The 15,818-nt window shown below is 37.5% G+C and overlaps 2 protein-coding genes across 2 annotated transcripts in view; both read left to right on the top strand.

Annotated features, from left to right (window-relative positions):
- Positions 1 to 1,369: 1,369 nt before the first annotated feature.
- Positions 1,370 to 14,309, top strand: e2f2 (E2F transcription factor 2). Its single transcript, XM_084097546.1, has 7 exons — positions 1,370 to 1,772; positions 9,199 to 9,301; positions 9,570 to 9,789; positions 10,080 to 10,243; positions 10,517 to 10,629; positions 11,646 to 11,826; positions 12,074 to 14,309. Exons 1-7 carry the CDS (start codon positions 1,506 to 1,508, stop codon positions 12,343 to 12,345), a joined length of 1,320 nt encoding a protein of 439 aa, XP_083953672.1. The 5' UTR covers positions 1,370 to 1,505; the 3' UTR covers positions 12,346 to 14,309.
- asap3 (ArfGAP with SH3 domain, ankyrin repeat and PH domain 3) overlaps positions 13,540 to 15,818 on the top strand; it is a 33,857-nt gene continuing 31,578 nt past the window's right edge. The window contains exon 1 of the mRNA XM_084097543.1: positions 13,540 to 13,620. The gene's annotated coding sequence lies outside the window, so the exon portion shown is untranslated. The remainder of the gene's footprint in view (positions 13,621 to 15,818) is intronic.

Below are 15,818 nucleotides of genomic sequence, written 5' to 3'. Positions count from 1 at the left end.
CAGTGTTCTTCCACAAAATTCATGCCGTTTTTTTTAACCACCAGAGGGCCATATAGGCTATTATTACTAAACTTTTATTTTTATTTCCACGTGTGAAATGGCACACTTTCATCATAAAGGTCTTTCTAATAACATTTTAAAATATATATATTTCTATATATCAAACCATATTATTAATATCGAACGATCACAATCACCATATATCTCTTGTTGTGTGTGCTGTTATTATATGTTGGTTCAGTATGCCATATTTATTTTGATCTTGTTTTAAAAGCTGTGAATGATTGCTCTATTGCCAAAGGTTATTTGCCTCTCCTAAACACTGTAAGGCCATCATTGGGCAAATGGCTGGGTGGGAGAGTCTCAACAATCATCTGCAGCATGGTGGGGGTTCACTCTTTGTGCAGATGATAAGATCCTTTCAAGTGTAAAGGTTCTTTTCTGTGGGGTTGTTTAGGGCTTTAAAGCTCTTGTCGCAGAGTCAGGCCACGCCAGAGTCAACTATTTTCCATTTTGCTGTTAAAAAAACATTGACATTTAAGATTAATCTATGAGGATGATTTATTTGGAAACCATGGAAACACAATGGGCATGCTGTAAAGTCATCTTTCAACTTTATTATGTGTGTAAATACTTTGATGATTGTTTTATGTGCTATTTTTCATAGAACAAATGTGTATTTCAAGTGATATGAGTTCATTTGTGATCGAATGTCCGTTTTTTTTTTGTATATTATGAAATATATTTATATGAATTATATATATGCTAAATCTAAAAATGACTAGGATACGTTTTATAACGCTGTTGTTGTAATGTCTGAAGACTAAAGCCCTTGTTGACAAAAGAGATTAAAAAAGGCGCTGTCTCTTTAAGAGGAAGAACGCTAGGCACCAACTGTTACATGTAAATATATTCAGAATCCGAACGAGTGAGGCGTGCCAGCAGCCAATCGCTGAGCGTCTCCAACCGCGGGAGATCCAAATTTCGCGGGACGTAATTTGGCGCTAAAATAGCACTCCTCTGTTGAGCTGATGTCAAAGCAAAGCTTCTCTGCCGGAGAGGGATTACACAGACACACAGGAACGTTTCCCACCACCGCCGGCTTTACGCAATAACTACGAAAGGAACATTTTCTAAGCTTTGTTTACCTTTTAAAGGTGGATTTATAAAATTGAATGACCTGGGTACGTTTATATGTTTAACTTAAGTTATTTGCAGTATATTAAGACATCATAGTCTCTCTCGTTCCACTACAACAAAGGACACTTGGGAGAGAGTTTTGTGTATGTCGGATGTTTATATTTTTTGTTATTTTTCACGCATAATTTATTTACAACTTTAACAGGATTTATTATACTGAAGTGCATATAGTCTGTAGCATTTGCAGTCTTTAAAGATATACATATTCATTTTGACGGTTGACTTGTTCTTCAGTAAGCTATAGACGCGATTTGCCTAATAAAAGAGTTTCTTTTGCGTCACTTTCGCGGGTTTTCGTGCGCAAAATGATGCGGATACCCAGAGGGATTTCTCCTGCTTCTGGGAGAGGTGCAGTCTCTGGACTCTCGTGCCCGCAGAAGAAAATGTTCTCCGCGGTGAGGACGGATTTTTTCAACACGGGACTTGCAAGCCCACCGACGAATCTGGTACCGGCTGGATACTTCACTCAGATCGGGAACACAGCAGCTGCGGAGCAGAGAGCCAACTGTTTGTACGCGACCCCCCACGGGCCCGAACCCAAGCCGGCGCGGATCTCTTCCGGGCGGCTGCCGGTAAGCCTCTTTCCACTGACACTCCAATTCTTGCTATTGCGTTATGAATGCGCATGCATGCTTCCTGTTTCATGTCCTTGTACAATCATATGTCATTTACTAAAACGCGGCTGCAGTCACAGTGTAAAATTCACGTTGTACAACATATAAAACTTCCCGTGTCTTGCCTCAGCAGGGAGTTTTATTTGTGTCATCATCTCTGATGTACTGAAAATCTGTCATTTCCTCATGAATGAATAAAGCAGGCCAGTAATTTGAGAACATGACCACAACTTATGTATATTTCAGTCATGACATTAGGATAGGACCTTTAGGTAAGAGTGTGGCAAGCAATTTGATTCTTAAACTAGTCGTTCTTTTATTTTTACAGTAAAATTAAGTACTTATTGTTTTGCTGTTAGTCACAATATAAACCTTAGTCTACTAGTTAAATATTTAGTTTTTGACAGGAATGAATACGAGGAGGAATTGAAGTACAGTGAGTTCAAGGGACTGTACTGTTTAACAACTTGCCATTTGTTTAGCTGATGAAATATCTTTACAAAAATTCAGTTGACAAAACTATACAAGGTTGAGTTTTGGAAATTACTTTCGATATAGGTCGTGAAATCAATCACTTCTCAACCCTGTTTTCAAATGTGTACAATTCAATATAGCATCTACCCTGACAAGGCCTATATTCCCTGGTTCCTTTTAAAGAAAATTGCGAATTTATGTCATTGAATTCTGTAGAGATCTGTGGTTCAAATATCAACATTGCGAATACTCTCTACTGTTTAATAAATCGGTAGTGTCTGAACAATTAGAACTATGAAAACTGGAATAAATACTAGTAGCTAGCAGCTAGCAGCTAAAGTATCAGTACTGGTACTTAATCAGTAGTGAAACTGAGATCTGAACCTACAACAACCAGAATGCACAAGTCAAAAGGTAATTGTTTATATCTGAAACACAAATCACCAATGACAAAAATGTGCAATTTGTTGTCTGTGGAAAGCGCATAGTTATCTTGACATTACTGGGAAAATTGCTAATAGTAGGAAAATACTAGTACCAGTATATGAATTGCTACTAGTGAAATTGAGGGGAAAAGACATTTCCTATTGCATTACTTACTAGTAAATAAAAATAAGTACTAGTTACATCAAATTAGACAGTTTAATTAGTTTTAAGGAGTAATTGTTTAAGTGGCTTGCCATAAAAGGGCTATTTCAGGGGGGAGGTGGTAGATTGATGGGGGAAGGGTGCTTTACAGCTTCTGGACTGGACATTATATGGACCACTTGCAATGAGCTTCGTGACGCACTTCCGTTTGGAAATAGTACGTCTCACTTCAATGTACTGTGGTCAGTGAGTTGAACAAACGGCACCTAAAATGAGTGTCCGCAATAAGATTTAAAAAAAAAATTGGCAATTTTTATTGACAGGAGAAGGTATATTCTGATGTTTACTCTGTGCAGAATTTTCCAAACTTATCTGAACATGAAGTTTAATCCAACCACAGCCGATCAAAGAAAGCAGCGGGTGTTAAAAATACGCCATTATTTCACGCAGATAGGACTGCTGCAGCTTAGTGGATACATATATTTAGCCTATTTATTATTCAGAATGCACAGTTGGAAAGAAAATATATTTCTAAGAACATTTGAGCAGGCTCAAGATAATTAATACAGAGATCATTATTCATTGTTTTAATCAATTGGCAGCCATAAAACATAGTGATAATCTGCATTCTCATGTATGTAGGTGCGCTGAATGCTCTAACCGTAAACTCCCGATATGTACTAACTAGAACGTGGAAGTAGTTGTGCAAGTAGTCCATTATATGGTTCATGCCTAATAGTAAAGCGGGGGAAGGGTCCTCAAAGCTAAACTCATTTCAATACAGACCTTTTATGTTTAGCAAACTATAAAACATAATGAATAAACATGAATGCTTCCATAAAGCCAAATGTTTAAATGACCCAGGTTCATTAGACTGATCCGCAAACTGGTTATTCCTGTATTTGTATGTATAAACTCTTGAATTCTACTGCTTTTATTATGTAGCTGCATTTGTAATTATCACTCCATTTTTTTTCCCCCTGTGCCGTTGCACACCTGTCTCACCATTCGTCCTCACAGAAGCTTAACCTGTTGAAAAGGTCAAAAAGGTCAGAGTATTTGCTCCAGGAACTGCCTGTGTCGAACTTCTCTCTGTGGTGCTTGCTGCTTCCAGCTGATAAACAAAAGGGATGATCTCAGACTCACGCTGCAGAACATGGGTTAGGGCTGATAACAGACTGGGCGTCTGTATTGGAGGACTGATATACATAACTCATAAACTCTGGCATTCTATTATAATAAGCCTGTCTCAGACTGCTTCTCTGGGTTTGAATTAATCAGTTGATCAACTTAAAATGGTTTCTTAACCATAACGTCAACTTATGTTAACAAATCAGGCCTTGTCCTAGTGCTTTCCCTGATTCCATTTTTTTTTTAATCATTCCAACTTCTTTAATGTCTTTTCTGGAAACAAAAAGTGTCTAGTGAAGCTCCATATGGCATCGTTAACTACTTCCAGTTTCCCTGGCTCAGTTTTTCACACCAATGTGCAACAGTTATAACTCTTGCTGTAAAGTTTCACTCTTGTTCTCTGCCCCTTTTTCAGTTTGACATAAACGACACACCTGAAGCTCCCATTCCTGTCCTTAGACCTTTGAACCTTTACTCTAAAAACTAAAATTGTGGTTAGCTGATTACCTTAAAAGTCCATAGATATCGACGTCAGTTCATACTGCTGTAAACACTTTCTCTGACAAGCGTATGCGATGAGACCAGGGTTGGTCATGCGACGTTCGACATATACCCTATTACGGTTTTTGAGTCACGGATCGGATCATTTTTCAGATAGGCAAGAAAAAATTAAAGCACACTTTAAGTACTTTGATACCGCAGTAGAAACTACTAGCCTAACTAATAAAGTTCAAACATTATTAAAAATAAGTGAACAGTTAGTAAAAAATATGAACAAATACAAGTATATATAAAATACAAATAAAGTAACGTTTAACTGAATTATTTGGGTACAGAGATGTTATAACTAGGATTAAGTGTAAAATGACACTATAGTGTTCACTGTATAAATTAAATATAGATGAATCTTTGTTAAAGCTTTGTTGTTTGATTAACATTAGTGATGGATAGCAAGTATTTATAGTCTGCTGTCACTTTAAGACCGAAGCCAGTTCCTGTGTAATACACAGAATACATAGATCCTCACGTTTTGATGTCACCACCAGGAAATGACCTGGTTTTTTTTTGTTTTCCCCCACCCTCTGTCATTGCCAGATTATTGATTTGCATGTAAAAAGGTAAAACCGGATATTTCAATAATTATCATCTTGTTTGTTTGCATATAAACATCAGTAACGACTTGCAGTTCAGGATATTTAATAGCTTTGTTTTTCCAGATCAAATTTTGTTATTATAGTTTAGGTTAATGTTTTAGCAAGCCGACATTTATCAAATGCACAAGCACAAGAATAGTTGCAGACTACATGCTGCAGTTAATAATGTCAGGGTTATTTCGGCAAGCTCCAAAGAATGAAAATAAACACTGGAGAACTATACAATAGAGCCAAACTTTGAGGATTGAAAAGATCATGGAGGTCACTAGGTCTCTGGTTCACTTCAAATCTCACGTGTCCGAGATCAAGTGATCAACCACTGGTCTGTGATCACCATGTTGAAGAACACATGATTTGGCTTTGTTTCCTGAGATCCTTGTGACGCCCTCCCTTTCTTCCACCCCCACCGCTTCCCAGAGTCCCTCAGGTCATTTTACCTCATTTCATTCTCTTAATTTACATATTTCCCCCCTGTGGGGCCTCTAGTAACCAGGTGTTGCATCAACAAGCTGGATGATGGGCCTCAAGCTGTTTAAATTGTGTAACTTATATCGCACTGCATAGACCCATCTGGCCAAGTTTTGCATTTCAAAGCATCATCCCCTTACGCCCTTTTCATCAGGACTTCCCCTTTAGCCTTTACCTGTGTCTCCCTTTCGTTCTGACACCTCGAAACACGTCACTGATGCAGAATGACTTTTATCGTTCTTACAGTTTGAGTATAGTGTGTGTTTGGGAGTGGCACAGTTTGCAGGTCATTTTTCTCCCGTGTGTCTGTAGGCGTACAGAAACCTGTTCTTTTCAGGCAGATTGTGTTTGTTAAAACCCTCCTCAGATTAGTTGGAAAGTTACTCAATAACTCTGTTTAGGACTCTTGATTTCTCACCTCCAGCCAGTGAGTGAGAAGAGAAATGGTGCAGATCTGTCTTAAGTTATTTAAGTCAGTTTAGCAATAATGAGTAGGGTATAAAGAGTGATCAACCAATATTATTTTTATGACTTGATACCGATAACTGATAACATTTTTCTATTTAAGTGTCTGATAGCAATAGCTGTAATGAAAAACAATTTATGGTTGGATTTTTGAAACTAAATATAGGCATTATAAATTTTTTTATTATATTAATAAGTTATTTATCGTAACCCATTTAGTTGCAAAGATCACATACAGACCATAATGGTTGCTGTTTACAGTCACCCATGCTGCTATCATTTAAATTCTTATCTTGACACACTATATTTCTGTTGTGAATTTGCCAGATACTTATCCAAAGCATTCAAGGTACACAGATACAAATTCTGTGTGCATACCACACACACACACACATACACACAAACATTTGCGCTATCCTGTATATCCACGGCTGTGTGTGATGTTGGCTAGTGGATTTGCATATCTTTAGGAAACTCCTGAGCCTGGAGCGGTCCCAGCAGTATCTGATATAAATCAGTTTATTAGCTAGTAGTGGTTAATATTTGTTTTTCAGTAGGTACATTAAGGCTGCTCCCAGATCAGTGCTTTATAAGTGAATGATTTGGCTTCCACCCCATCCGCTCTGAGCCAGCATTTCTCACTTCTCATTTCCCACCGACACAGGAAATAGGCAGAACCAACCACAAACTCTTGTGGTGCTGAGATGCTGCTGTTCTGAGAAACAGAACCACACAAAGGTCCCCCTCTCACACCCAGGTGGGTGGGTGTTCATCATGAGCCAAGCATGGTAACAGCTCACGTTAACACTGATTTGATTTGAAGACATGTAACTCAAAGATGCTCCTCAAAGTCTTCCCCAAAAGCCTCTTCTTTAAACTACAAGTGGTGACTCCAGAACAACTCGTAGTTGAGACATGTACTGGTTTTTGAAACCTTGTTGCCAAGTACACACAAATAATGATTTCAACATTCTTAAAATATGCAAAAAAAATGCAGCTACATATTTTCATGTTCACAGATTCAGCTATAATTAGGGCTGTCCAAAAGGCTGAAAAAACAAATTTGAATTTTATGCTTAAATATTACTAATATTCAAATCTAATGGGGGGGGGGGGGCTTTTGGTTTGTCTCCGGAGGCCACAAGAGGGCGCAATGAGCAAAATATGAATACCGTATTAAATTGTTTATTCAAGCAATTAAATAACCTGACTGACTACAAAAAAGTGCATAATGTTTAAATTAACATTTATAAATCAAATATTTTGTAAATTGCATAAACAATTGAACAAAACAGTATCATGTATGTATGCATAGTTTAATACAAAAAGCAGAGTACTTTTTTGTGTCTAAAAACGTGAAATGCAGTGGAAAGGGAAAAAAGTCTCGACATGTTTTTTTAAAAGTTGAACTTCTTTACCTTACATAGCTTAACTAAACATGCGGCCCTCTGTTGGGAGGCAAGAGTGCAGCGGTCAAATATGTCCATCTAGCGCACATTTACATAAAAACAATGGAAAAGCAGCGCAGAAAATGCATTCTGTGTGAACAGCTTGGTTAGGTCTTAAGGCTAAGAAAAACATTAAAAACACAACTGCTCTTACATCATTATGGCATCTCCTTCGCCACTGATAAGGCTGCCTGACGCACTCCTAAAATTCGAATGCATATTTTTTGCATTCAGATGTCGATTTTTATTTATTTTAAATTCGACGAATATTAGAATTTTAGTCTGACAGCCCAAACACTATAACATATAACATACACACCATATAATTTTTATAATTTTGGCTATATATATATATATATATATATATATATATATATATATATATATATATATAATTAGTCATTACAAAAAAAAAGAGAAAAAGAATGGAAGGTGGAAACCGAAAAAACTGAAAGATTGCGCTCCTCCTCTCCCCCAACCACCTGCTCGGCAGCTCCAGATGTCAGTGACAGGTGTAGATGTTGTTCAGGTCAGGGCAGTGCAAACATTTTAGCAGATGCTCGTGCACACAGGATAAGTGAACTGTTCTCAGCACGTGCTCAGTGTCTATTACAGAAGTATTCTGTCTTGAGTGAACTGCAGCCCAGAATGGCATTGGAAAACAAACAGGAATGTGTGGGTGCAGGTTTCCATGTCAGTTGGCTTCTTTAAACCAGTTCTTTGTGGAGTTGGGTTGCTGAAACAAGCCCATCTGCCCGGTGTGGAATGCTAAAGATTTCAGAAATGTGTAAACGTTAATGTAATTCCCTCCTTCAAGGTTTTAATTGTAAAAGGTTTGAATTAATACAGATGGTCGTGTCAGGCTCAAAGATAGATTAAAACCCATCACACTAATCAGAGGTTTACAATATCAGGTTCTTAGTTAATGTAGTTATGTATGTTAGACCCTGTTTAAATGTGATTGAGATCCTTTTTGGGGTGATTCAATCATAAATGGAGGTAATAGTCCAAGACACTTTGCAACCTGATCAGTAAAGCCACACTCAAAAGCTGTTAAAAACATGATCACTTCCTATTTTTAGTATAAACGCATGCATTCTGACTGGTTCCAGTCTTATAATCGACTGCAAGCTCTCATTCCGGTCTGCCTCCATCTAATCAACAACCAATGGATTGAATCAAGTCCTCACCCTAACATTTATTTTTCGATAATCTGTTTTCTTTGGATGTATGGCATAATACGTAAGAAAGAAATCTGTCTTTACTTTCATTGCATTGCAACTTCGCCAGTTACATGTGTGCTGATATGTTCAAAAGCTTACTTTGTGTGAATTGCATTAGTAGTCACTGAGGTGACCCTCTCAAGGAAGAGAGGACAATAACTTATTTTATTTTTTATTTATTCTTTAGGATGGGTCAGATACAAAGTGGGAAAATAGGAGTAATTGTTCTTGAGTTCTCTTCAACACACTCCTTCCTGATAATTGAAAAAACTTTTTGTTTAGCAAATGTAATTTCACCTTCATAGAAACCAAGGACACAATGATAAACACGGAGCTATGTTCATTCAGATGATTTGGTGAAACTACTTCTTCTACAGGAAGTCTTAAGGCAGATATAATGAACATTCTCTTGTTGTCTGTCTGTCTGTCTCAGGCCAAGAGGAGACTAGATCTGGAAGAGCCACTTTATCTCCCAGAATTCCGCACACCAAAAGGGAAGGGAAACTCTGCTTGTGCGAGGGCACCAAGCCCCAAAAGTGAGTACAACATAATGATCTGCAACTAAGTACTGTTAGGACAAATGGACCTTTGTTGATTCCAAGACAACTGTTTCCATGTGTTAACTGAGGGACCGGAAGTTTCTACCTATTTTAGGGCCTCTCATCATAATGGTTTGAAAAGTAAACACACCTGTTTAAGCATCTCTTGCTTTTCTTGTAGGAACTGCAGCTGGTAATACTCAAACCATAACTGCAAACTAAAAGAATGGCTCTTTTGTATCTCTTTCTCTCCATCTCTCTCTAGCTCCCAAGTCTCCAGGGGAACGTACCCGCTATGACACTTCCCTCGGTCTGCTGACTAAGAAATTTGTGGGCTTGCTGAGCGAATCGGCTGACGGGGTTCTGGACCTGAACTGGGCCACAGAGGTTCTAGAGGTTCAGAAGAGACGCATCTACGACATCACCAATGTTCTGGAGGGAGTGCAGCTCATCCGCAAGAAATCCAAAAACAACATCCAGTGGATGTGAGTGTGTTAGATTGAATGTTCTGTAAATTTGATTTGACTGATTAAATGCATGACATGACCTCTAAGATGGTGTTGTATTCCATTCTAAATGGTCCCCATTTCCTGTTTGACATCTTGATTTCTGAAGTCTGATTTCTGAAGGACATTGTGAACACTGCTGAAAATTCAGCTATCACAGGAATAAATTACCTTTTAAAATATATTCAAATAGAAAAATGCTCATTTATATAATTATCATGGTTTCTTCAGTTTCAAACAGCATGTTCTCTGTATGTCTTGTGCTTTAGGGTCAGTGGTGTGTTTGAGGGCTCGTCCTACAATTCAGAGAAGACCAGCGCTCTCAAGAAAGAGCTTTCTGAGCTGGACAGGCAGGAGAAAGCTCTGGACGACCTCATTCAGTCCAGCTCAACGCGGCTACGAGAACTGACAGAGAACAAGGACAACCAAAGATATCCTTTCATTGTGTGTGTGTTTGTTCTCTGAAGAACTGAGGAGTGGTTTGCCTCCTTCACGTTTGTGTGCTTGCTCATACATGCTGTTCAAACAGAATGCATCCATGCAGCCAAACACTTACGTGGCTTAGACATCCTCTTCTTTTCTCTCTATTGTGAGTCTTTATAGCTCAGTTCATTTGAAATGCAATAAAGTCTTCATGACTGAACTGTCAGTCTTTTAAAAGCTGTATTAGATGCCAAAGCAGTTTGTCCTTAACTCAAGCTCACATTAGGATATGTGACCTATCAGGACATTCGTACCATAACCAGCTTGAAAGATCAAACTGTTATAGCTGTGAAGGCTCCATCTGAAACCAAACTGGAAGTTCCGGAAGCATCTGAGGTCAGTATTCGTCTTAGGCCCGTTTCACACTGGACATGTAAGCAGCGTATTTTTTTTGGGGGGGGCACATGTTAACGGAGCATTCACACTGCGGCAGTGCCACAATCGTTTCGCCACTGAGTCTATTTTTGCTGCGCCACTTATGCTGAAAAAGTTAAAACGAAAAATAACAAATTTCACTGCAAATCATATAAATGAGGTGTTCCATGTTTCACAATCACAATATGACATTCAACTAAGAAAAAATAAATAAAATACACAAAAACACATCATTGCCAGGAGTTTTTGCCCAAACTTCAAAGGCCTGTTTAAATTATTAAAACTAGAGGTATATCTTAACTTTAAGATTACTACATATATTTATCATGTAAACTACATGTATACAGCATGTTATATGCATGTGTGTGTGTGTGTGGGACAGTAGGAGAGGAACACTGCTGCATCACAGCAGAGTATGATGATCATCATATATCAAAACCAGTGACAGACAGTGGTCGGAGGAGAACCTGAAAAACGACAGAATGGACGATACTCATCTGTATTTGCAGTACACAAGTCGCGGTTCAGCGTGACAAATGCTGCCAGTGTGAAAGCACAACACCTGCTCTGCATACAGCTTTTGCGCTGCCTCCACTCTGCTTAATCCAAACCTAACGTGGTTGCAAAGTTGCAGCTTGAGTTCCAGTGCTGCTCTTAGCTTATTTATGCTGGTTGCTGTTGGTCAAGCTAGTTATGAATCCTGGTTGGACACAAGCATCCAAACCAACAAATGCTTTTTTTTTCCAGCGAGTAAAGTTTTATTAGTTGGATTTTTTTTTTTTTTTATCTGCTGATGTGATTTTAGTTCTAACCCAGAATAATAAATAACAGAATAATTTAATATTGTATTATTAAAGTCTTACAGTTAGATTTAAAATTTCGTAACCAAAAATTGTAATAATTTATGACCCACTAGATGTTTAAAACTTTGTTAATACTGCCTACTGTATTGTCATCTTTTTTTTTTTCTTCATTAGGGCTCGCTGCAGATTTACTTGAAGAGCAAGAACGGCCCAATTGAGGTGTACTTGTGTCCTGAAGAATGTTTGGAGGACGCTAGTCCCATCAAGAATGCCACACCCAGAAAAGATTACCCACAATCCCCCTGTGCCGCCACACCCTCCGTCTTCCCACCTGCCAAACCCCAGCCAGTCGAAGGTGAGACAATTATCAGGAACTTACTACTACTCAAAGCAAGAAGTGTTGAAACGTATTTTGGAGCCAATAACAACAGTTTACATTTTAAATGTTTCAGTTGAATAAGATCTAATAGGGGCATTGTGTGCAAGAGTTTCTATGTATAAAGAGCTGTATATCTAAACCCATCTACAAAACTTTGCTACTAGCTTTTTGATAATCCTAGCTATCAAAACACAGGCTGAATGGAGTCTGTTTCTTTGTTCAGGTTTGCCGTCAAAGCCTCAGCAATCAATGACAGGCACAAGCGAAAGCACGTCCCTGCTCGATGTGGAGGGGATTCTGGATCTTCCTCCTAGCCTTCTGCAAATCACCGAAGACCAGCTGCCTGGGTTGGCCTTCACATCCGACACCTCTGGGCCTTTTGTTAGCTTCTCTCCTCAGCTCAGCCACGACGACTACCTCTGGGGTCTGGAGGACGGAGAAGGCGTATCTGACTTTTTTGACACGTATGATCTGGGAGATTTGCTCAAAACATGAGGCATCCAGTGTAACAAAACAACTGATGGCATGCACGTTCAATTGTAATTAGTTTAATTCAGATTCAGATCCTATGAAACACTCCTTCACAGTATGACAGATTGAAGTTCGTATAAAATGCACTACTGAATTGGCTTAATTGGTTCCGTTTCTGATAAAGACAGTAAATTTGGGATGAGGCCGTGTTTTAATATTTTAATACTGTAGTTATTAGAATCAGACAATATTGTCAACAAGCACCCTCTAGAGGAGATACATGTGTTAGGTTTAGTACACTATGAAGCCATATTTTTTTTTTTTTCTGTCAGCCATATTATACCTACAATAGGGTATTTTAGTTTAGTTTTTGAGAAAACAAAAATTAATTTGTCTAGTGGTTTAATTATTTCAATTTTATAAGTTAAATGTTCGCCTATTAGCATTGTTTTTGGTCATCGTTACTTAAAGATTGACCCAAAAAAAATCAGGCCTATGTATTTGCCTTGTCTAGGTATGAGCTAGTACTTAATGTTTATTAGTAATTCTTGAATGAGATGTATGAAACTCAGGTCATTTTAAAGCTTTTCTAGAGCTTTAATTATTGTAGTACTGTCAAACATTGCCAGTAGAGGGCTGTGTGACCATTTTTTTCATTGGTGCTTCTGCAGATATGTAGACTAGTGAATTAAATTGTTATAGACTGAAGATTTGAGAGCTTGTATGGAGGGCGTCTGCTTCATAATCAGACTCAACTGAACCAGAGATCTGAAAAACTCTTCTAAAACAGTCATTCAAATCATTTCAGTTAAGAAACAAGTGCTCAGATGTTAAGAAATGGGTGCTTGTCTGTTCATTCTACCTCCATCTTTTTAGTTTCTGACACAGTGGTAATACCTTGATCTTGTAACTGTGGGCTTTCCTATGGCACTGAATAATGATTATGTAGTACTACATAATGTCTCAAGAAACAAGATTGTACCCCTGAGACGTCTGTGTATTAAAACCTCAGGGAATGTCCAGATTTGGCAGCTGATTTCCAAATGATTAATTCAAAGTGATAAACTGGTGCTTTTTCTAGTCAGTTTGATGCCTGTAGAATCAGTTTTTCCTGAAATGAATGGTAATGGAGTTCTCAGGGTTCACTTCTCCACTCTCTGTGTAGTTTAGGGACTTTTAATGCGATCTGGCAGAAACCTTTGATACTGTTTGAACACTGAACTGCTGGGAACACAAAGTGAACTTTGTTTCCAGGATTTATTTTCCTTTTGGAGTTGGAACTCTTGCCACACCTGAATGGTAGGTTTTATAGCTGCAGAGACATAGCAGAATTGAACTTCCAATCTGGTGAGTGTAGAAATGCTCTTATTGAAAACACCCATCTTAAATGCAAAGCACATTTGAGTTGGGAAAACAATATGGAAAAGCTTGATTTTTTTTATTTTTTTTACAACTGCCACACCCAGTTCTGCAGTGAAATAATTCTTCTGCAGCAAACAAAAACTCAGCATTCTAGTTGATTCTGCATTTGTCAAGGGGTTGGGGTGGGTTTAAGAGAAGTCGTTAATCAGATTTGATATTTGATTAACTCGTACATGCCTTTTGAAGTGTGTATAAAAGTTTTATCTGGGTTTTGCTTCATGCAACTGTCCCAAATGCGGACAACTGTCCTGTCCTAACAAACTTGAAAAATGTGCGTCTGTATATGCATGAGTGTGTTGAAGTGTGTACTTAAAGTTTGCAGTTTTGTGCATTTGATTGTAGTTTATAGTGGGGTTTTTCTCATTGTTTGGGATGTTTTTAAATAAGCATTATGTTTTTAAATTGTACAGAATAATAATTTTGTATTTATAGGTTTTGTATTTGAAGGAAAATGGTAATTGTCTCAGGATGTGTCATTTTGATAAAGACCGTCTGTTTAACAGGCAGCACTTAATATTTGATATTGTATGTGTTTAAATTAATAAAGCTCTGGTATAAAGCTCAAAGTGGTATTTTATGTATGCAAGCATTTTCTGTTAAAAGTTACAGTTTTGCTCTTGTTATGCGCAAACAAACGTCCACATGGATGTATGCAGGTGCAGTAACACTATTTTAGTTCACTACTAAGTCAGTGAGCTGCAGGGTTCACCTGCACAGAGAGGAACTGCCATAAAGGTGAGTCGGTGAAAAATGACAAACATCCAGACTGACACAAAACAGACAGATAAATATGATAAATGACAGCAGAAATTCTTCATTCCAAGTTTGAAAATATCACGTGGTTTAGCAGACACAACCAGTGCCGTCAGGAAACATGGTTAGTTTTAAAATCCTTGGTTCTGGTTAGTAAATAAATAGTTTTTAGAATATATACTACCGTTCAAAAGTTTAGGGTCCGTATGATTAATGCTTCTTAATATAAAATTTATTTAAAAAATAAATTAATACTTTTTATTCAGCAAGAAAATGTTTTTTGATGTTACAAAAGATTTCATTTTCAAATAGATACTTTTTGTTTTAACTCTATATACTGTATGTTAAATAATCCTGAAAAATCAGCAAATCATCATCATCATGAAGATTCAACTTTACCATCACAGGAATTATATTGCATTTTAAAATGGAAAACAGTTTGAATTGTAATACTATTTAACAAGATTACTGTTTTGCTTTATTTTTTGATAAAATAAATGCAGTCTTGGTGAGCATACTTCTTGAGGGAAATGTTTGTTTTACTGTCACATTTGGGAGTATTCATGTGTCACAGCCTGTTGCTTAAGCACATATTAGTTTGAAGCCGTGTAATATGTGTTATGAGGCGATGAGAGTCAAATCTCTTGTCAGTTTCATTCAGGCACATTCTGACCTGCTTCTGCTTTTCTAATTCACTTTAGCTGCATCATGGGAGACCACACACAGAGATTTTATATTAACACAATTGATTTTTGTGCTCACTTTTTACCTAGATATTGACCTCTTTTCATTTGGCCTAAAAAAACAAAGTGTAATCTAATATTTTAGCTTATCCAACCATAAACTAGTGACTGATTATATCACTGAAATCAAATGTTTAAATTTAATTTACTGTTAAAATATGTACAATATTGCATACCTAATCTCAAATATCTTCTCTTGTAATATCGTGGTTCAAAACATGAGGAAGGACATTTCAGTGAAAGCTTTTTCAAAACAATCTGCTAGGTGAATATTTGTTTATAGGGCAAAACCTATGTAATTATAATAATAAAATTCATGTCAAGTCAGTACAACCTTAATTAAAAAGCAAGCATCACGCAGGAAGATTTCCAGAGGAGGATTTTGAATTTCCCCAGACAGACTGTCACACCCTCACAGAAAACACATTTATATCCTTGAAGTAAAACAGTAACCGTCTGTAACACCAGTCTGTCATTAAATACACGAATTGCTACTAAACTGGTTTATAAACACACTGTGATGAAATAAGACTTTAAGGGAGGATCTATGTCATTTTATGACTAGTTTGGGTGGTAGTT

The sequence above is a fragment of the Abramis brama genome (assembly GCF_963993115.1).
Source record: "Abramis brama genome assembly, chromosome: 21".
Lineage (NCBI taxonomy): Eukaryota > Metazoa > Chordata > Actinopteri > Cypriniformes > Leuciscidae > Abramis > Abramis brama.
Note: the sequence above shows the minus strand (reverse complement) of the source record. Positions and strands in the feature narration are given on the sequence as shown.